This window comes from Ascaphus truei, chromosome 22 (genome assembly GCF_040206685.1).
Source record: "Ascaphus truei isolate aAscTru1 chromosome 22, aAscTru1.hap1, whole genome shotgun sequence".
Classification (NCBI taxonomy): Eukaryota; Metazoa; Chordata; class Amphibia; order Anura; family Ascaphidae; genus Ascaphus; species Ascaphus truei.
The window spans coordinates 16,146,627-16,167,954 of record NC_134504.1 but is presented as its reverse complement, the minus strand read 5'-3'; the positions used below and the strand labels follow the sequence as shown (position 1 = coordinate 16,167,954).

At 52.6% G+C, this 21,328-nt stretch overlaps 2 protein-coding genes across 5 annotated transcripts in view; one reads left to right on the top strand and one right to left on the bottom strand.

The window, feature by feature from the left end:
* The first annotated feature begins 349 nt into the window (after nt 1-349).
* On the top strand, nt 350-19,852 carry COG1 (component of oligomeric golgi complex 1). 2 transcript variants are annotated; one of them, XM_075580085.1, is made up of 15 exons: nt 350-705; nt 1,775-2,001; nt 3,232-3,413; nt 3,504-3,674; nt 3,818-3,974; nt 4,660-4,870; nt 5,477-6,271; nt 7,565-7,711; nt 11,050-11,211; nt 11,337-11,464; nt 11,567-11,675; nt 12,791-12,900; nt 17,334-17,415; nt 18,620-18,660; nt 19,626-19,852. In XM_075580085.1, exons 1-14 carry the CDS (start codon nt 400-402, stop codon nt 18,644-18,646), a joined length of 2,814 nt encoding a protein of 937 aa, XP_075436200.1. In that variant the 5' UTR covers nt 350-399; the 3' UTR covers nt 18,647-18,660; nt 19,626-19,852. The 2 variants fall into 2 exon arrangements, with proteins under 2 accessions (XP_075436200.1, XP_075436199.1); XM_075580084.1 differs by lacking the exon at nt 18,620-18,660.
* Nucleotides 19,791-21,328, bottom strand: part of VCF1 (VCP nuclear cofactor family member 1) — an 18,807-nt gene continuing 17,269 nt past the window's right edge. The window contains exon 4 of one of the 3 annotated variants that reach the window (XM_075580087.1): nt 19,791-21,260. In XM_075580087.1, the coding sequence (XP_075436202.1) occupies nt 21,036-21,260 (225 nt within the window). In that variant the 3' untranslated portion in view covers nt 19,791-21,035. The remainder of the gene's footprint in view (nt 21,261-21,328) is intronic. The other 2 variants (XM_075580086.1, XM_075580088.1) reach the window with 2 other exon arrangements.

Here is a 21,328-nt window from a genome sequence, read left to right as displayed (position 1 = left end):
TGTGTGGTATGGGGTGTGTGTGTGTGTGTGTGTGTGTGTGGGGGGGGTGTGGTGTGTGTGTGGGGGGTGTGGTGTGTGTGGGGGGTGTGGTGTGTGTGTGGGGGGTGTGGTGTGTGTGGGGGGGGGTGTGGTGTGTGTGGGGGGGGGTGTAGGAAGGGGTGTGGGGAATGGGGGTGTGTGCACTGCATTGATATAACATCCTATCCTAATCAGTCAGTGTCTCCCACCTCCCTGCTGCTCTGCAGTCACTTCCTGGTCACGTCGCGAGGGGTGTGCCTCTGCGCGTGCCGCTGCTGATCACGTGACTCCTCATACTCTCTGCTTCCAGGTCACGTGCCTCTGCTGCTGATCACGTGACTCCACCCCCTCTCTCCGCTTCCTGGTTACGTTGCCGCTGTCATGGCGGCGGGTGGAGCAGTTCGGGCCCCGCGGGACCCGGCCGCCCTGTTCGCGGCGCTGAGCGCGGAGGAGATGCGCGGGGTGGAGCGGGAGGTGCGGGCGGAGATGGAGCAGAAGAAGGAGGAGCTGCGGCAGACGGTGGGCGCGCGGTACCGGGACCTGATCGAGGCGGCGGACACGATCGGGGAGATGCGGCGCAGCGCCGGCCTGGTGCTGGGGGCCGTGCGGGACATGGAGGCCTACTGCGCGGGGCTGAGGGGGGCGCGCTGTGGGGGGGAGCGGCGGCGGGACCGGGGCACAGCACAGGTGAGAGGTGACATGGGCGGGGTGGGGGGTACAGGAGACAGGTTGGGGAGGTAGAAGTGGCATGGGGGTACAGGAGACAGGTTGGGGAGGGAGAGGTGGCATGGGGGGATACAGGAGACAGGTTGGGGAGGGAGAAGTGTCATGGAGGTACAGGAGACAGGTTGGGGAGGGAGAGGTGGCATGGGGGGTACAGGAGACAGATTGGGAGGGAGAGGTGGCATGGGGGGTACAGGAGACAGGTTGGGGAGGGAGAGGTGGCATGGGGGTACAGGCGACAGGTTGGGGAGGAAGAAGTGGCATGGGGGGTACAGGAGACAGGTTGGAGAGAGGTGATGTGTGGGGGGGAGAGGTGACATGGGGGTACATGAGACAGGTTGGGGAGAGCTGATATGGGGGTACATGAAGATGGATGGATGAGTGGAGGAGAGATGGAGACAAAGTGGGGAGGACAGCAGAAGGTGGGTAAATTGGGGGAAGAGAGAAAGGAGGATGAGGATGTCAGGGAGGGGGGTACAGGGTGACTTATGCTGAGGATACAGGTAGGTGTAGAAGGAGAGGAGGGCTGCTGAGGAGTATAAATGACAGCCAGGATTAAGGCGAAGTGACAGGAGCAGAGAGCACTGGGAACTGGGCAGATCTGAGGATATTATAGAAGAACCAGCTGTATTTTGTGTGGGGGGGGGGGGGCGGCGGCTGGGAAAAGCGGAGATGACAGCAGCAGATAATGGAATCGGCAGGCGATGGTTAACATTGTATTGTTGTTGTGCAGAGATATTCCATGTGTGCATAAAGAAATCCCACCCAATATGATTAGTCTAGATTAGGGAGTGATTACATTGGTAGCTGTACGGTTAGATTTTATTGTCTAGTACTATTTACTTTAGCCAGTATTAACTACCAATATTCTTCCCTCCTAGTGCTGTAAAGCACTGTGCCTGCTTGTGGGTGCGACCATAAAATACAATAAACGACCCCATCGCATTGTTGAGCAGTAACGTGGCAGCGGTGAAGTGTGATCACAGAGATGAGGCTATTTTGACAGGAACTGAATCTTGTCTCCTAATCTCAGGAGGTGTTTTACAGCACAGCTGCCCAGATCAAGCTCCTGCTAGAGATCCCCGAGAAGGTTTGGAGTGCGATGGAAGCTTCTCAGTACCTGCATGCCACGCAGCTCTACCTGCTGTGCTGCCACCTTCATTCCCTCCTGCAGCTTGACTCCTCCAGCTCTCGTTACAGCCCTGTCCTGGCACGGTTCCCCATCCTCGTGCGCCAGGTGGCTGCAGCTGGAAACTTTCGGTGAGCGACGAAAAGATAACCTTCACCTGTGCTTCTCCAACTCTCTTCTGCGATGTTTTCCTGCATCAGAGACATGTATTCTTGTTTTTACGGCGTATGTATGTATATCTTTATTTATATAGCATCAACAGTGTACTCTGTCCTTTACAAAGAGAATACAGTACAGGGAATTATAATAATACAATAAGCGTAGGAAAGGAAATCCCTGCCTGAAGAGCTTACAATCTAAGTGGTATGTCGGGAGACTTACAAAGCCAGCAGGTGAGGGAATTATGGCAGTGCTTGGTAGCACTTACTGTGGGGGTGGGACAGTAGTTCTTGCATTGATGGAGAGAGACAGATTGAGGTAGAGTGCCTCAATTAACTAGTGCTACAGAGCATTTAACCCACTTGTGAAAATAAAGTACTGCATACCGGATCACATGATGTCCTGAATAAATGCATGGAGCTGTAAAGATTAACCCCTAGTTGGAACACGGTCTGGCAAGGATAAAGAGGGTTGTCTGGGGGAAGTCCTGAGACCCTCCTAGACCCCTTGTAAAAATCCAGCAACTATATGAGCCAGTGAACCTGGGGAAGCTCCCATTCAAGTGGTAATCATGTACTCACATAAATCCATATCCATCCGGGTCTGTGTGCTCCTTGCTGTGTGCAGACAAGACGAAATGACCCTTACCGAGGGGAGAGGTGAATCAGCGGGCACTACGGTGCAGAAAAAGGTTGCAGAGGCTGGACTGAGCTATAAAAATACTTTATTCAAACATGGATAAAAACAAGAGGAGGGGAGACAAACCCCTGCGCCTCTAACGCGTTTCACCCAAGAAGTGGGCTTTCTCAAAGAGTAACGTTACTCGTGCACAATCCCCTGAAATACCGGAAGTAAACCGGACGTATCTGCGTTTTTTGTTTTTTTTAAAGAATAGCTGCAAGTTTAATAACGGAGAAAATAACCTCCAAACGTCAGTGCTAGTAACCCCGAGTCCTTGTTGATCACCTTTAGAAGCCAGCGCGATTAACAAGCTTGAAAATAATTGGTTGGTGCAAGGAAAAGGCACAAGATCACTTTTTTTTTTTTATGCATCTCTTTTCCTTTAATGACCGGTGGAATTTCCTGACATCCATCAGTGACGAGGCTGGGGGGGGGGGGTTTAGATAAATGAGGTACGGTTTATAAGCCCAGTCCCGTGCCTCAGTATCCATAGTAACTGGAGGGGCCGTCGCTCTCCCCAGCTCCACCATCCTGCAGGAGAGCAAGTCCCTCCTGAAGTGTCCGTCTGCCTCCGATCAGGCTGTCGCCGAGGCCCTTTGCTCCATCATGCTCCTGGAGGACAGCTCCCCCCGCCAAGCGCTCGCAGACTTCTTGCTGGCCAGGAAAGCGGGGATCCAGCAGCTGCTTAACCAGCCACATCACGGTGAGCAATAACGTCTGTTTTACGTACTTTCCTCGTCACAAACCCCTGGAGCAGAAGCCCATAACCGTAAGATTTATTTTTATTGTCCAGGTGCTGGTATAAAGGCCCAAGTGTGTTCACTGGTAGAGCTGTTGGCCAACACCCTGTACCAGGCGCACACACTCTTCTACACCCAGGCAGAAGGGGTGCCAGCCGACCCGTCACTGAGCTGTGGGCTGCTTTTCTCCATGCTGGATACGGTCACTGCCCAGCACGTAGGAGGTAAGCTCTGACGCCCCGCATCCGGCAACAAGAGTGTAAATATTCCGCCGGTATCCTGCGGTTAATCGATGGCGTGGATATGTTGCCTTTTAACATTATCCCTAAGGCTGTCGGTGTTTTCTTGACTCATTTTCTCTCTTTAGGGAAGGGCATTAAAGTCCTCAAGGAGGAAATGAAATCGGTCAGCTGGTTCAGGCACTTGCCGCTCTCCATTGTAGATTTCCAGCCCGCCCTGAGAACGTTGGCTCATCCCATCAGCCAGGATTACCTGCGCGAAACGCTGCAGCAGTGGATAAACATGTAAGGGGACAGGAGTCTGCTTGCTGCACCAGCGGGTGCCTTCAATGACATATTGCAGGGCCTCGCGTTTTCAATGTTGACATTTGATGAGCAGCTGTCAGTAGCGACCAAAACCTAGACACAATTCACGTCCATCTATAAAAAGGCAGGTAAATGTGGGAGGAATGTAGTTGTGTTGTACCAGAAGGTTCTACTTGTCAGTACACAGAGCAGATGGTGTTCAAAATGCTTTACTGCAGGGGTGCGCAAACTGGGGGGGCAAGTAAGATTTTCCAGGGGGGGGGGGGGGGTGGTGCGGCGGTTGCAGAGGCCCCGCGCTCTTCCCCAAGGCATTTAAATTAAATGCGAGGGGATCGTGTGAGGCCTCTGCAACATCCCTTACCTTGTCTTTGGCAACGCGGCGTCATTTGACGCCGAACACAATGGAAGGGGGGGGGCACAGGCTGAAGTGGGCGCACCCCTGCTTCAGTGTATGCCATGAGTACTCAACTTCAGTCCTCAAGACCCACCAACAGGTGAGGTTTTCAGGATACCTCACCTTCAGCACAGGTGGAAACAGGTGCTAACGCAGGGATATTGTGTGAACAGGCTTTCAGGATAAGCAAACACTATGTATTGGGGAAGTATAATGGTTCAGGATGCTGGACATTCCTGCTTCTGCTCAGCGGTCTGATGTCCCCCTCAGGTGCAATGAGGATATCAGATGTGGCATCTCTGCCCTGCTGGTCTATGTTAAGAGCCTAAAAGGTCTGGCTGGCATCCGAGACGCGGTGTGGGAACTGCTCACCAGCCAATCCATGAGCCAGAACTGGGACAAGGTGTGCCAGCGGCTCCTGGATCGGAACTTTCGGTTCTGGGAGGATCTCCTCCAGCAGCTATTCCTGGACCGGCTGCAGGTACGAACTTGCGGGCTTCTTATGATCCACACACTACAGCAGGGGTGCGCAAACTGGGGGGCTTTTTGGGGGGGTGGTGGCGTGGCAGTTAGAGGCCCCGCGCTCTTCCCCAGGGCATTTAAATGTCGGGTAACCGCGCGAGGTCTCTGTGACTCACTTACCTTGATTCAGCCGGCTTCGGGCGACGCATGACGCGCGTCATTTGACGACGGCACAAAGGTAAGGGGTGGGGGGGGCGAGCACTGAGGTAGAGCAGGCGGGGGCGCAGCACCAAAAGTTTGCGCACCCCTGCCCTAAGGGAGGTGGGGGGGTTGGAGAAAGGACAATGCAGTGTCTTGCATAACGTGCATCTTTAGCGTAAGGAGACCATGGTCCTGTTCTTAGTGGGCAGTGTCCCTACAGTAACACAGCTCCTGCATTGTGACACCATGGTCTCTGAAATCAGAATCCACTTCAGCATCACTCCAAATACCTGCTTTCACCTGTAGCATTAACCCCTTGGCTGAAAGCCTGCAGACCTCTTACGGGGGTTAAGCTTGAAGACTGGCGTTGATTTGTATTCTGTGAGCGGATGATAGGGAGTAACGATCCCTGTGTGTTTTTCAGACACTGACCAAAGAAGGCTTTGAATCCATCTCCAGCAGCTCTGTGCAGCTCCTCCTCTCGTCGCTGCTGGAGCTGGAGGTGAATCCAGCCACCCTTAAACACGTCCAGCACGAGAGCAACATCTGCTCCTTCCTGTGGTCCGAGAACCCGAGCGACCTGCCACCCGACGCGGCCTGGGTGAGCGTGGGAAACCGCGGCGCGCACAGCAGGAGCGGTCTGTTCCTGAAAGCGCAGGCAGTCACCCCCTGCATACAAAGTTTCTGCGCGGCGCTAGACTCCAAGCTCAAAGTGAAGCTGGATGACCTCTTCTCTTACCTGCCCTGCGACTCGCCCACCGCAGAACCGCCGGGCGACCTCCTGACCTCGCCCGCGAAGCAGCTCTCTGCGTTCGACAGGTACGGCGACGCCAGCACGGTGCAGGAGATGCTGCGCGCTCACTGCCTGGCCTGCGTGCAGCACATTCAGGACTGCGTCAGCGCACAGCTCCAGGCGGCCGGACAGGCGAGGCGGGGAGAACACGGGGACCCTACGCTCAGCCCCAAGCTGTCTGCGGTGCTCTTCCTCGCCAGGCTGTGCCTGTCGCTGGGGGAACTGTGCCCTCACTTGAAGCAGTGCATCCTGGGTAAGCCAGGCGGCTCCGAGCCAAGCGTCCGGGAAGCCAGGTCCGCCAAGAAGATGGGGAAAGGGAGAACGCGGGAGGCCCGTCCCGAGCTGTGCAAGTGGCGGGATCTGAAGGAGACACTGACCAGGCAGAGTCTGGGCGCCTATCAGATTTGGAGCTCGGCTCTTGTAAAAGTATGTTCCCTCTTGGGTTACCAACCTATCTTCTGCTGGGGGGTGCATGCCTCTCCCAGAGTGAAGGGGCTTACACTAGGGGTGATCAGCTCTAGTCCTCTAGCCCCCCAACAGGTCAGGTTGTCAGGATATCCCTACTTCAGCACAGGAGGCTCAATCAGTCCCTGCTTCAGCACTTGTGGCGCAGTCTTCGACTGAGCCACCTGTGCTGAAGCAGTGATATGTTTTAAACCTGACCTGTTGGTGGCCCTTGAGCACTGCAGTTGAGACCCCCTGGGTTACAATAGTAATCAAGGTCTATATAACTCAATATGACTCACACTGGTGAGTTAGAGCATTCATTCTACACACAGTATATCATGGTATAGTCTTACTTGGGGCAATGCATTTCCACAACACTGCCCACCGGAGAGCAGAAACGTTCAGATTTCCCAGACATGCGACTCCCGCAGAACGCTTCTCCATGCGGTGTGCTGGGAACTAGTCCGTGTTTAACCTGAACTTCTCGTTATCACGCAAGAGTGTGTGTGTGTGTGTGTGTGTGTGTGTGTGTGTGTGTGTGTGTGTGTGTGTGGCCTCTGTTTCGAGTCAATGCTCCAAGTGTGAGTTCTAGTTGAGCCGTTCTAGATGTTAAGCATATACTTTGTGGTATTTGTGTAGATGGGACGTCTCCTTAATTTGTATATTTTGCAGAGTAATGGGGCACTGCAGCCCTCTGGTGGCAGTGAAGGGGTTAAATCATTTTGATAAGAGCATGCACTGGCAAACTAATGTCTGTCTCTCTCTCTCTCTCATATATATTTTTTTGGGGGGGTGTGTGTCTGGGAAATAAAGGATTGAGGCGATGGGCATTTGCAAGTCTGTTTATGTTTAGAACCCACTCAGATTAATGAGAATAAAGTTCCTTAGGCAGCTAACCACGGATGGGCCAACTCGAGTCCTCCAAGGGCCACCAACAGGTCAGGTTTTAAGGTTATCCCAGCTTCAGCACAGGTGGCTCAATCTGAGGCGCAGTCAAAGACTGAGCAACCTGTGCTGAAGGACTGATTGCATCACCTCTCCTGAAGCAGTGATAAAACCTGGCCTGTTGGTGGCTGTGCAGTTGGCCACCCCTGAGCTAGACCATGTTGTAGCGTTGAACAGGTTCTGTGGGTACATCCTGGGTTTTTCTGAAAACCTGGTGGCGCTTGGGATTCAACCCGATGGTGTTGAAATTCTGGGGTAGAAAGGGGACTACTGCAGTGGTGTTTGTCTGCGTGGGTAAAGGCAGCTAACCTGTCCACGTCCCCACAGTCCCTCGTGACGTCGTTCACGCAGACGCTGCAGCTTCAGACGGCCGGATCGGTGCTGGCCACAGCTACCCACTGGGACGAAATAGAAATCCAGGAGGAGACAGAGGCAGGGAGCAGCGTGACCTCAAAAATCCGGCTACCAGGACAGGTGTGCAAATCTGTACTACTTCTCTATACACCACCGTGTGCACCCTCAGTATCCCTTCCCTATACACCACCGTGTGCACCCTCAGTATCCCTTCCCTATACACCACCGTGTGCACCCTCAGTATCCCTTCCCTATACACCACCGTGTGCATCCTCAGTATCCCTTCCCTATACACCACCGTGTGCACCCTCAGTATCCCTTCCCTATGCACCACCGTGTGCACCCTCAGTATCCCTTCCCTATACACCACCGTGTGCACCCTCAGTATCCCTTCCCTATACACCACCGTGTGCACCCTCAGTATCCCTTCCCTATACACCACCGTGTGCACCCTCCGTCTCCCTTCCCTATACACCACCGTGTGCACCCTCAGTATCCCTTCCCTATACACCACCGTTTGCAGCCTCAGTATCCCTTCCCTATACACCACCGTGTGCATCCTCAGTATCCCTTCCCTATACACCACCGTGTGCACCCTCAGTATCCCTTCCCTATACACCACCGTGTGCACCCTCAGTATCCCTTCCCTATACACCACCGTGTGCACCCTCAGTATCCCTTCCCTATACACCACCGTGTGCACCCTCAGTATCCCTTCCCTATACACCACCGTGTGCACCCTCAGTATCCCTTCCCTATACACCACCGTGTGCACCCTCAGTCTCCCTTCCCTATACACCACCGTGTGCAGCCTCAGTATCCCTTCCCTATACACCACCGTGTGCACCGTCAGTATCCCTTCCCTATACACCACCGTGTGCATCCTCAGTATCCCTTCCCTATACACCACCGTGTGCACCCTCAGTATCCCTTCCCTATACACCAAAGTGTGCAGCCTCAGTATCCCTTCCCTATACACCACCGTGTGCACCGTCAGTATCCCTTCCCTATACACCACCGTGTGCATCCTCAGTATCCCTTCCCTATACACCACCGTGTGCACCCTCAGTATCCCTTCCCTATACACCACCGTGTGCACCCTCCGTCTCCCTTCCCTATACACCACCGTGTGCACCCTCAGTATCCCTTCCCTATACACCACCGTTTGCAGCCTCAGTATCCCTTCCCTATACACCACCGTGTGCATCCTCAGTATCCCTTCCCTATACACCACCGTGTGCACCCTCAGTATCCCTTCCCTATACACCACCGTGTGCACCCTCAGTATCCCTTCCCTATACACCACCGTGTGCACCCTCAGTATCCCTTCCCTATACACCACCGTGTGCACCCTCAGTATCCCTTCCCTATACACCACCGTGTGCACCCTCAGTATCCCTTCCCTATACACCACCGTGTGCACCCTCAGTCTCCCTTCCCTATACACCACCGTGTGCAGCCTCAGTATCCCTTCCCTATACACCACCGTGTGCACCGTCAGTATCCCTTCCCTATACACCACCGTGTGCATCCTCAGTATCCCTTCCCTATACACCACCGTGTGCACCCTCAGTATCCCTTCCCTATACACCACCGTGTGCACCCTCAGTATCCCTTCCCTATACACCACCGTGTGCACCCTCAGTCTCCCTTCCCTATACACCACCGTGTGCAGCCTCAGTCTCCCTTCCCTATACACCACCGTGTGCAGCCTCAGTATCCCTTCCCTATACACCACCGTGTGCACCGTCAGTATCCCTTCCCTATACACCACCGTGTGCATCCTCAGTATCCCTTCCCTATACACCACCGTGTGCACCCTCAGTATCCCTTCCCTATACACCACCGTGTGCATCCTCAGTATCCCTTCCCTATACACCACCGTGTGCACCCTCAGTATCCCTTCCCTATACACCACCGTGTGCACCCTCAGTATCCCTTCCCTATACACCACCGTGTGCACCCTCAGTATCCCTTCCCTATACACCACCGTGTGCATCCTCAGTATCCCTTCCCTATACACCACCGTGTGCACCCTCGGTATCCCTTCCCTATACACCACTGTGTGCACCCTCGGTATCCCTTCCCTATACACCACCGTGTGCATCCTCGGTATCCCTTCCCTATACACCACCGTGTGCATCCTCGGTATCCCTTCCCTATACACCACCGTGTGCACCCTCGGTATCCCTTCCCTATACACCACCGTGTGCACCCTCAGTCTCCCTTCCCTATACACCACCGTGTGCACCCTCAGTCTCCCTTCCCTATACACCACCGTGTGCAGCCTCAGTATCCCTTCCCTATACACCGCCGTACGCACCCTCAGTATCCCTTCCCTATACACCACTGTGTGCACACTCAGTATCCCTTCCCTATATACTACCGTGTGCACCCTCAGTATCCCTTCCCTATACACCACCGTGTGCACACTCAGTATCCCTTCCCTATACACCACCGTGTGCACCCTCAGTCTCCCTTCCCTATACACCACCGTGTGCACACTCAGTATCCCTTCCCTATACACCACCGTGTGCAGCCTCAGTATCCCTTCCCTATACACCACCGAGAATGCTATGCAGGGTGCAGAGAAAAGGTTGTGGCACTTGTACGTTGTAGAAAGAGAGAGAAGTTTTAAAGGGCTGTGCACTGTTTGATCTGATTTAACAAACAGGTGACTCTTACCTAGAAATAAAACTGCAACTAGCATTCTGCAAAGTATCTAATAATGAAAGAATGTAACCCCTTCACTGCCAGAGGACCCCCGTTAGAAACTCCTCTGGCAGCGAAGGTTACATAGTTACATAGTAGATGAGGTTGAAAAAAGACGTACGTCCAAGTTCAACCTATGCTACATTTAGATGACAGATACTGTATCCCATATCCGTACTTACAGTATATTGATCCAGAGGAAGGCAAACAAAAACCCCAGTGTCATATCATCCAATGATATCTCATAAGGGGAAAAATAAATTCCTTCCTGACTCGAAGAATTGGCAATCAGATTACTCCCTGGATCAACATCCTTCCCATGTTTACTTATTTGGTATATCCCTGTATACCTTTCCTTTCTAAGAAGATGTCCAAACTTTTTTTGAACAAATCTATTGTATCTGCCATCCCAGTCTCCATGGGTAATGAATTCCACATTGTAACTGCCCTTACTGTAAAGAACCCTTTCCTTTGTTGCTGGTGAAATCTCCTTTCCTCCAACCTTAAGGGATGCCCCCGAGTCCTTTGTACTGCCCGTGGGATGAATAGTTCTTTTGAAAGCTCCTTGTACTGTCCCCGAATATATTTGTATATATTTATAGCTCCTCTTAGACGCCTCTTTTGTAATGTAAATAAATCTAATTTGGCTCGCCTCTCCTCCTAAATCAGATTATCCAGATGGTTAGTTTGCTGCCGTGTCGCTCCTTTTTTTCATATAACGTGCGTTTCCTCTGTGCCCGGCGTAGTGCTCCTGGTACACCCAGTCGCTCCTGTACAACCTGTGCCAGGCGGTGAACCGCGTGGGAGGCCACGCCCTGCCCAGAGTGACCCTGCAGGACCTGCTGAAGAGTTGCCTGGATGAGGTGGTCGGTGCATACGAGAAGCTGTGCCAGCAGGAGCTGGGCAAGGTGAGAGATGGGTCAGTCTGCACGGCACTGTGCTCTCTAACCTCATTATACCGAGGCCTTGTTAAGAGTTTACTCCTTATTACGGTCTTTGCGACACACGCATACTTTTTTTCCTTTGGTGGCAGAAACACGTGGCCTCCCTGATGACACAGACCAGGTCCCTGCAGCTTCTTTTCGACCTGCGCTACATGAACCTCATTCTCAGTCCCCGTGGCGAGGACGCAAAGAGCAGCAAGAGCAAACAGGACTCCAGGTGCGTGTTTCAGGGTAACAGTGGCGTTCAGTTCCTTTTGTTGCACGGAGTAGAAACGTTACTCGGGGTTTCCTCGCAGTGATTGTAACGCTCGCGTTTCAGAATTCAGCGAGTGGCAGACCAGCTGGAAACTCGCATCGATCCGTTCGACCTGGACGTCTTTACGCCACACCTCAACGCAAGTCTGAACCGCCTGGCGCAACGGACCTCTGTGAGTTTGCAGAAGATAAAACACACTTTTATTCCACGGTACATAGGCAGCCAAGAGTATGCGTAATCCCTGCATGGGTAAGGAAATGGGAGCGTTTCTTCTCCCCCCACCCCCGCTGCCTTTCAGACACGGCCTTTCAAGCTCAGGTACAGCATTCGTTGTTTGACCTTCAAAAGGGTTTTCCAACCCACGAGCTCTCCAGCATTGATAGTTTAGGGGCTTAATGCCGAAGTTCACAGGGCAGGAACAGCATCCAGAGCAGGGGCCAGGAAGTTCGATTCAGCTCTTATGCATATGGCCAAGTACTCGCCCACCCCATGTGAGACCCATTGAACGAGTACTCACCCATTCCTACGTGAGACCTATTGAATGAGTACTCGCCTAACCCCCCATGTGAGAGCCATTGAATGAGTACTCATGCGCCCCCCCATGTGAGACCCATTGAACGAGTACTTGCCCACCCCCCCATGTGAGACCCATTGAACGAGTACTCGTGCCCCCCCCCATGTGAGACCCATTGAACGAGTACTCGCCCACCCCCCCATGTGAGACCCATTGAACGAGTACTCGCCCACCCCCCCATGTGAGACCCATTGAACGAGTACTCGCCCACCCCCCCATGTGAGACCCATTGATCGAGTACTCGCCCACCCCCCCATGTGAGACCCATTGAACGAGTACTCGCCCACCCCCCCATGTGAGACCCATTGAACGAGTACTCGCCCACATCCCCATGTGAGACCCATTGAACGAGTACTCGTGCCCCCCCCCATGTGAGACCCATTGAACGAGTACTCGCCCACATCCCCATGTGAGACCCATTGAACGAGTACTCGCCCACCCCCCCATGTGAGACCCATTGAACGAGTACTCATGCGCCCCCCCATGTGAGACCCATTGAACGAGTACTCATGCGCCCCCCCCATGTGAGACCCATTGAACGAGTACTCGCCCACATCCCCATGTGAGACCCATTGAACGAGTACTCGCCCACCCCCCCATGTGAGACCCATTGAACGAGTACTCATGCGCCCCCCCCATGTGAGACCCATTGAACGAGTACTCGTGCCCCCCCCCCCCATGTGAGACCCATTGAACGAGTGTTTTCCTTCCAGGTCTTGTTCGGGTTACTGACAGGAGCAGAAAACCAGTTCACCAGTAGAAGTTCCTCACTGGGAGTGCAGGAAACGCACAACGTTCTCCCACTGGCGGCCAGTCAGATACGGTAAGACCTCCCTGAGGAAGGCAGGGCCAAGACTCTCCCTTGGTGGGCACAGAGATCTGACCCGAAGTTAATTCACTCCAATGGCTTCCAAGGGCACGCTCAGACAGGCTGCTACGGCAGCTTGCTAGCGTCCGCGCCCCCCGCCGCTCGCTCCTGCAGCACAGCGATCTGTGCTCAAACTGCAGGAGGCAGATCGTGGCGTTCGGGGGCGTGTAACGACGCATCACGGAGCTGGTTCGCCTTTATTGGCGAAACCAGCTCGCGTCACGCGACTGTAGCCCCAAATTTCAATTTGGGTTGTGCCGGCAAAATGTCGCAGCGACAACGCTGCACTTTGCCGCCGGTGGAGTTTTCAGTTTGAAAACTCCCACCGCACAACCCAAAATTGCGACGGACGTGCGCGCGCACACTATCGCCTTCTGTCTGAGCTCAGCCTCGGTCTCCTCATGCAGAGAGACAAAGCAAAAACATCCACTCTAAATGACACTGCAATCAGTTAACGATGGGAACACCTGAAGTGCAGGAAGGAACCACGTGGTGTGTCCCACGAGTGGGCGGCGTGATATTACTTACGGTGCATGGGATCACCTTTTTAATAAAAAATTGGCACCAATTACGTCTAACAAGCGCTCGCTGGGTCATGCACGCATACAAAAAAATGAGCGCATAGAAAGACGAAATCGGTAAAAATAAATAAATATACACTTTATATAATAATAGTAAGTACAAAAACTTACGTTCATAAAAACATAGCTGTACAATGTGGTGTTACAGTCCCTCCCACACCTCGGGCTGGGTGGTGAGGCTGCAATCCCAAAGCTGTTGGACTCAACCAGGGTGTTATGAGCTTATAGGGGTTCTGTATGTTTTGGACTCAACCAGCGTCCTGTAGACCCACTGTCACGGGAGACCAGGTTAGTTACACCTTTTTTTTTTACCAGGATCATTCATTGAGCAAAACAAGGTAATGAAATAAAGTGTAATTTATTCGGCATAAATCCGCTTGCACACACAATCGCACACAATCGCACACAAAATACAGACAAAAAGACGCACTTACTTTGGGGCTGGGGTTGGAAACGAGACTTTCCCAGAGTGCCCTGCACCTGGGAGAGTTTTACCCTGACCGGGACTCAGCCCGGAATCTCCTGGAACCCAAATCGGCAGAAAGTCCCACACGCCCCTGCTGCGTTCCCTCCTGAGATCTTGGTCCCTCCTGAGCGCGAGTTACTCCCAATCTCCTGGTACTCAAATCGGAATAAATAGTTAGACTTAGACCGTGGCGCGCGGCTTTTCAGGCTCAAAATCGAAGCCGGTTGCTCTGCTATTCACACAGAAGCAACTTTGAAAAGCCTGCGTTCTTACTACCGGAGACTACGAATCCGATTGGCTCATCGATTCTTATAGTATTCAGTTTCATTCACAAAACTGAGAAGCCAATCAACACGTGGGAATTTCCCAAGCAGCCAATCAGAGCCAAGCCGGCTAGAAAAGCCGGGTCTGCGGGAAATCCAAAACAGCCAAGAGATGTGCACAAGCAAGCCTGCCACCTCTCTCCCTGCCACCTCTCTCCCTGGCTATCTCAATGCCACCCGCTGGGCAGGCTCCACCAGGTCTGGCAGAACAAGTGGCATCCCGGAGGACGACCATTGATCTCCAGACCTAGTACTCCGCCTTTCCCCGCTGACCAAATGCTGTTCTCACCTCTGGGCATCTTCTGGCTGCTTTGAACTCTGATGTCCAGCAGACTTACCGGCACCTATGGGTTAGCTCAGGCAGCCTGTTTGGACATCGGTTCTGAATGTAAATACATATTTATCCTTGTGCCTCATCCTTCTTTTCTGGGCTGTGCTGAAGCAGGGTTCCCTAGGGGTGAGTCGCGCTTGCGTTTTCAAGGGGAGGTATTGCCGGGACAATGTGCCTACATGTATCCGAGAATCAGGCATGATTCCCGGGTACATTTATAGGGGAACTGCCAACTCTGGACCCCAACCTCCTAGGCACATTCTGTCAACGGTTCCTCTGCAAACCCCCCCTTTAAACTCATACCCTAGCAATCCCTGCTCGCTGGCACGCCCGGAAACTCATACCCTAGCAATCCCTGCTCGCTGGCACGCCCGGAAACTCATACCCTAGCAATCCCTGCTCGCTGGCACGCCCGGAAACTCATACCCCAGCAATCCCTGCTCGCTGGCACGCCCGGAAACTCATCCCCCAGCAATCCCTGCTCGCTGGCACGCCCGGAAACTCATACCCTAGCAATCCCTGCTCGCTGGCACGCCCGGAAACTCATACCCTAGCAATCCCTGCTCGCTGGCACGCCCGGAAACTCATACCCCAGCAATCCCTGCTCGCTGGCACGCCCGGAAACTCATACCCTAGCAATCCCTGCTCGCTGGCACGCCCGGAAACTCATACCCTAGCAATCCCTGCTCGCTGGCATGCCCGGAAACTCATATCCTAGCAATCCCTGCTCGCTGGCACGCCCGGAAACTCATACCCCAGCAATCCCTGCTCGCTGGCACGCCCGGAAACTCATCCCCCAGCAATCCCTGCTCGCTGGCATGCCCGGAAACTCATACCCTAGCAATCCCTGCTCGCTGGCACGCCCGGAAACTCATACCCTAGCAATCCCTGCTCGCTGGCACGCCCGGAAACTCATACCCTAGCAATCCCTGCTCGCTGGCACGCCCGGAAACTCATACCCTAGCAATCCCTGCTCGCTGGCACGCCCGGAAACTCATACCCTAGCAATCCCTGCTCGCTGGCACGCCCGGAAACTCATACCCTAGCAATCCCTGCTCGCTGGCACGCCCAGAAACTCATACCCTAGCAATCCCTGCTCGCTGGCACGCCCGGAAACTCATACCCTAGCAATCCCTGCTCGCTGGCACGCCCGGAAACTCATACCCTAGCAATCCCTGCTCGCTGGCACGCCCGGAAACTCATACCCTAGCAATCCCTGCTCGCTGGCACGCCCGGAAACTCATACCCTAGCAATCCCTGCTCGCTGGCACGCCCGGAAACTCATACCCTAGCAATCCCTGCTCGCTGGCACGCCCGGAAACTCATACCCTAGCAATCCCTGCTCGCTGGCACGCCCGGAAACTCATACCCTAGCAATCCCTGCTCGCTGGCACGCCCGGAAACTCATACCCTAGCAATCCCTGCTCGCTGGCACGCCCGGAAACTCATACCCTAGCAATCCCTGCTCGCTGGCACGCCCGGAAACTCATACCCTAGCAATCCCTGCTCGCTGGCACGCCCGGAAACTCATACCCCAGCAATCCCTGCTCGCTGGCACGCCCGGAAACTCATACCCTAGCAATCCCTGCTCGCTGGCACGCCCGGAAACTCATCCCCCAGCAATCCCTGCTCGCTGGCACGCCCGGAAACTCATCCCCCAGCAATCCCTGCTCGCTGGCACGCCCGGAAACTCATCCCCCAGCAATCCCTGCTCGCTGGCACGCCCGGAAACTCATACCCCAGCAATCCCTGCTCGGTGGCACGCCCGGAAACTCATACCCCAGCAATCCCTGCTCGCTGGCACGCCCGGAAACTCATCCCCCAGCAATCCCTGCTCGCTGGCACGCCCGGAAACTCATCCCCCAGCAATCCCTGCTCGGTGGCACGCCCGGAAACTCATACCCCAGCAATCCCTGCTCGCTGGCACGCCCGGAAACTCATACCCTAGCAATCCCTGCTCGCTGGCACGCCCGGAAACTCATATCCTAGCAATCCCTGCTCGCTTGCACGCCCGGAAAGGGAAAAACACCAAAAATACTTTTATTACAAACAGTACATGGGAAAGGTGCAATGTTACTGGGGCCAAGAGCTAACTCTTGGACCCTTATACACGGAACCGGGGTAACCAAAACGGGCTTGACCGTTATTGTATAGCCTGGTTACCCCCTCCCGTCACCCCCACCCCTGATGAAGCGTATGTGAGGTCATTGCGTTGCTTACGTCAGACGCCGGACGTTTTCCCGTGCCCACGAGGACACGGTGATTAGCCCTGTGGCAGCCTCTTAATGTTCGCCAGGACATGGGTTGAGCCCCCCAGCTTTGGGGCTTTTGTGGTAACACGACGACATACAACTATGGTTTTTATGAATGTGTACGTTTAACTTGTTATAAAGTGTATATATTTTGTACCCGTCTTTCTACGCGCTCATTTTTTTTTGTATGTCATTCTCTAGTATGCCCCGTTGAACGCGGGAGAAATTCGAGCATTAGGATTGACTTTGAGACATTATTGGAAGTTCCCGAGATCTGCTTCAGCACAGGTGGCTCGGTGGAAGACGGAGCCGCTGAAGCAGGGATATCCTGAAAACCTGGCCTGTTGGGGGGGGTTGAGGACTGGCCTTTCTATGGTCAGTTTGGAAATGTCTAGTGATAAACTAAATTCTTTTCTGTTCTTTGTACTTTTAAAGATTCGGCCTGCTCCCCCTCAGCATGTCTAGCTCACGGAAGTCAAAGTCCGTGGGCAGAACCAAGGAAGACATCAAAACTGTGGTAGGTAAAAGGAGCAGAACCCGGTTACATGAAGGACGATGAGTCGGTATACTCTTGTTCTAACAAATAGACCCAATGTATTTAGAGCCTGCTAAGCTTAGTCCTGTTGCCATATGTTAAGACAGGGGTGCTCAGTTCAAGTCCTCAAGTGGGGGATATCCCAGCTTCAGCACAGGAGGCTCAATCGGGGTGTGTTGACTGGAGTTGGGCACCCCTGTAAACCTTAAATCAACACTATTTCTAAAAGTACTGTTATTAAAGCAGCAAGGCAGGTTTCTTTTATTACAGGGTTGAAGCAGGGGGTTCTTTGGAGACGAACTGTGTTTGGACCCCCTGCTTCCAGGGTACGTATCTCCTGTAGCCATGAAAATAGTGTGCCTAACATAATGGCGGCTACGGCGGTAGGTATCTCGGAGCAGGGGGTACCCAGAGCTGAAATGTAACAGTTCAGCTCCAGGGAGAGACCTTGCTTCTATGTATGTATATCTTTATTTATATAGCACCATTCATGTAAAGAGCGCTTCACAGCAGTAATACACATAACAAGTACCACAGTGGGAAAGCACCAAAGTGCTTCAGACATGCGACAGTAGGAAGGTGTTCTGGTGCGCCTGCAGGGGGCCAGGGTTTATGTATGAGGTGTATAGTATCAGCCACGGAGCTACTCATATGCTTCCTTAAGCAGGTGTGTCTTAAAGGTGGATAGAGAGGGTGCTAGTCGGGTATTGATGGGAAGTTCATTCCAGAGGTGGGGGGCAGTCAGTGAGAGAGGTTTAAGGCGGAGAGGGCTTTAGATACACAAGGGGTGGAGAGAAGACATCCTTGAGCAGAACGCAAGAGTCGGGATGGTGCATAGCGAGAAATTAGGGCCGAGATGTAAGGAGGGGCAGAAGAGGGTAAAGCTTTAAATGCGAGAATTGTAATTCAATCCTGTAATAAGGGGGGAAAAAAAAACCATATTGCTGCTTTTAACTTCATATTGCTGCAATTGATAGCTCATTAAAAAAACTAATTGTATTTTTCTTGAAGTGTCCTTTACAGGAATAGAATGCCTAATAAGATTTAGAAAACTCATTTTAAGAGAAACAGAATAATTTAGAAAGATCTCCGTTCGAGGCATGTGGTTTGTCATTGTCAGACTGTTATCTAACTCACCAGATCTCTGGCGACGGTCAAGTTTTAATTCATGTCAATTTACTTCTAGCGGTTACCCAGCGAGGTCCTGCTATAGAGTCCCGAGTTTGGGTATTTACACTGTGTGACGTGTGAGCTTTTCCTGGTGTGCATTGCAGTGTGTGTGTGTGTGTGTGTGTCTTTTACCCTGTTGTGTAGCAGAAAAATGAACGCAGGGAGAGAATATCGGGAACCCACCAAACGGAACAAGAGACTCTTTAATAGTGGAGTCTGGAGCGGCCAACTCCAGTCCGAGCTACCAACAGGTCAGGTTTACAGGATATACCTGCTTTAGCACTGGTGATGCAGTCGAAGACCTGAAAACCTGACCTGTTGCTAGCTCTTGAGGACCGGAGTTGGCCACCCCTGGTCTAAATCATTTGCAAATATCTTTCCCATTCGCGGATCACTGCTGCTTAATACTTTGCTGCCACAAATGTGCATCAGTCTGTACCAGCAAAGGGTGTAAAAGGGTGTCAGGGTGGCTGATGTTACAGTATTCCTGGTGCTAGTCCCTGTGGGAATGCAGCTTACATGTGCAACTTTAGACTGCTTCCTATATGGCCTGCATTTCAATATGGGATGGTTCTAACGGCATCTTATGTAGATATCAAATACTTTGCTTTTCCCGTTCCCTATTTTGTGAGGTGGAGGGGGCCGCTTTGCTATATACACACACACGCGGACTAGCTGTGCATTGCTTCTTAAATGGGTTTAACCCCTTTGGTGCCAGAGAGGCTTCCAACATGTGTTGAAGGCCCCTCTAACACTTAGGGAGGGATCAGCCAGAGCTTCAGTAAGGAGGCGAGAATGGGTTACAGCAGGGGTCGTTCAGTCCAAGACCCACCCCCTCAACAGGTAAGGTTTTAAAAGAGATCTCTGCTTCAGCACAGGTGGCTCAGTCTGACCTTCAATCCACCTGTGCTGAAGCTGGGCTATCCATTAACCTGACCTGTTGGGGGGTCTTGAGTAATGGAGTTAGCCACCCCTAGGTTACAGTGTGGTGTGACTATTGAGGTCCTCTCTTGTATACACAGGTCCCTCCCATGGTCTCACGGGCAAGAGAGGAGAACTTCAAACCAGGCGCCTTGTTCATACAGCTGGCCACGCAAGAGGAAGACACACCGACGCCATCACTCTTCAAACTGGGCTGGCTCTCCAGCATCACCAAGTGACACCAGGACACCCCTACAAGCCTCTCTGATAATGTACACACCGACAACTTGTATTTTTGAGCAAATTAAATAATTTTATTGTGCAACAATCCCAGTTTCCGCTGCCCAGGCCAAACCTTGTTCTCGTAGCTCTGATTAGAGCAGATGTGGAATAGTTGTTGTGTTACATAAAACAACCAATTTCACATGTTCATACAGCATTTACCTTTTGGCTCTCGCACACTTATTTCACTTCAAGTGTCTAACACACCTTCCACTAGCCAAATGGACAACTTCTTGTCCAGGTTATCCATAACTGAGCCAATGTTATCTCACCTGTTGAAAGACCTGGAGAATGGAGCTAACTATGGCCTGGCTAATAGGGTTGAGGTCTCTTACTTTGTTTGGGGGGATTCTCATAAGGGAGGCACCCTCCAGTCAGACAACTCGCACACAGAAGACCCCCCACCTGCGAGAACGCTTGTGGAATTAAACAGGGATTCCCTTCATCGGAAAGTCCAGGAGTAAAATGAAACACTTTTAGTAGCAGAGCTCCCTGATTAGAGAGCGTATAAATCAGGGGTGTGTTAGGTGCAGGCAATGAAAGTACATACCCAGAGAGTGGTACTGCTGGGTTAGCTTCACCCATTCACCGGGGGCCTGCAGTGACCTGTTTCACAACCTTTTATACAGTCTCAAGTGCAATCAAGCATTTATTTAACCTCTTTCCTGCAACAAGTCTCCCCCTGACAGTCGCTTGCCTAACAACATTAGCTTTGCTTAGGAAGCTCTAGTGGGTCAAGCAAAAAAGGCGGTTTGATACAGCGTTGCCCGGCCCTAAATGGCGCGAGTTCTGCTTCCTTGGATATGTGAGAGACAGCGCTATTTCATTTCAACTTCACAACTAATAAACACAGAAAGAAAAAGAAAAACCTTGCTGGAAAATGATTGCGCTACATAAAAGGCGGCTAAACAGAAAGTAGGAAGACAGGAGACTTCAGAGTCCTCTTCCAAACTCTAGCCTGGTCATTTCTTCTCACTGCAACTCCACCTCGTTCCCCCCCAAAAACCCCATTGCAATAAAAAAAAAAAAAAAAAAAAAAAAAAAAAAGCCTTTTAGCACCCCCTTTGAAACCGCAAGTAAATCATTACCTGGTCTCCTGCTATCTCAGCACAGATTGGAAAGCCAGCAGGCAGAGATTGTGCAATTGCTTTTAAAAACATGTTTTGGGCGGTAATAACGGCATGTACACAGTGCTGTCCATTCACAGAAGGCAGAGAACGTCTCGCTGCTCATGCAGACGGGCACCCGCGGTGCTGTAAACTGCAGAAGTGCGCCTCCTTCAGGATCTGGTTGATGTGGACGTAGGGGCCCCGGTTGAGCGCCGACTGCTCTGGAGCCGAGACCGGCTGGGGGGTGGCGGGCCCTGATCCGGCCGGGGTCTGGTGGGCGAGGTTATCGGACCCGCTGCTCCTGTCGAGGCTGGCGGTGCTGTTGCTGCTCTCGCTGCCAGTAGACTGAGAAAACAAAACCAAAAACACCGAAAAGGTTCAGTGCAAGTTGTTTTTTTCTGGCCCCTGGGGGG

Excerpts from the sequence above, each read along its gene's own strand:
- COG1 (XM_075580084.1), top strand. The coding sequence starts at position 400 with ATGGCGGCGGGTGGAGCAGTTCGGGCCCCGCGGGACCCGGCCGCCCTG. Across the intron at positions 7,712-11,049 it reads AAATCCGGCTACCAGGACAG|TGCTCCTGGTACACCCAGTC; the intron begins GTGTGCAAATCT and ends TGCCCGGCGTAG. Across the intron at positions 11,212-11,336 it reads GCCAGCAGGAGCTGGGCAAG|AAACACGTGGCCTCCCTGAT; the intron begins GTGAGAGATGGG and ends CTTTGGTGGCAG.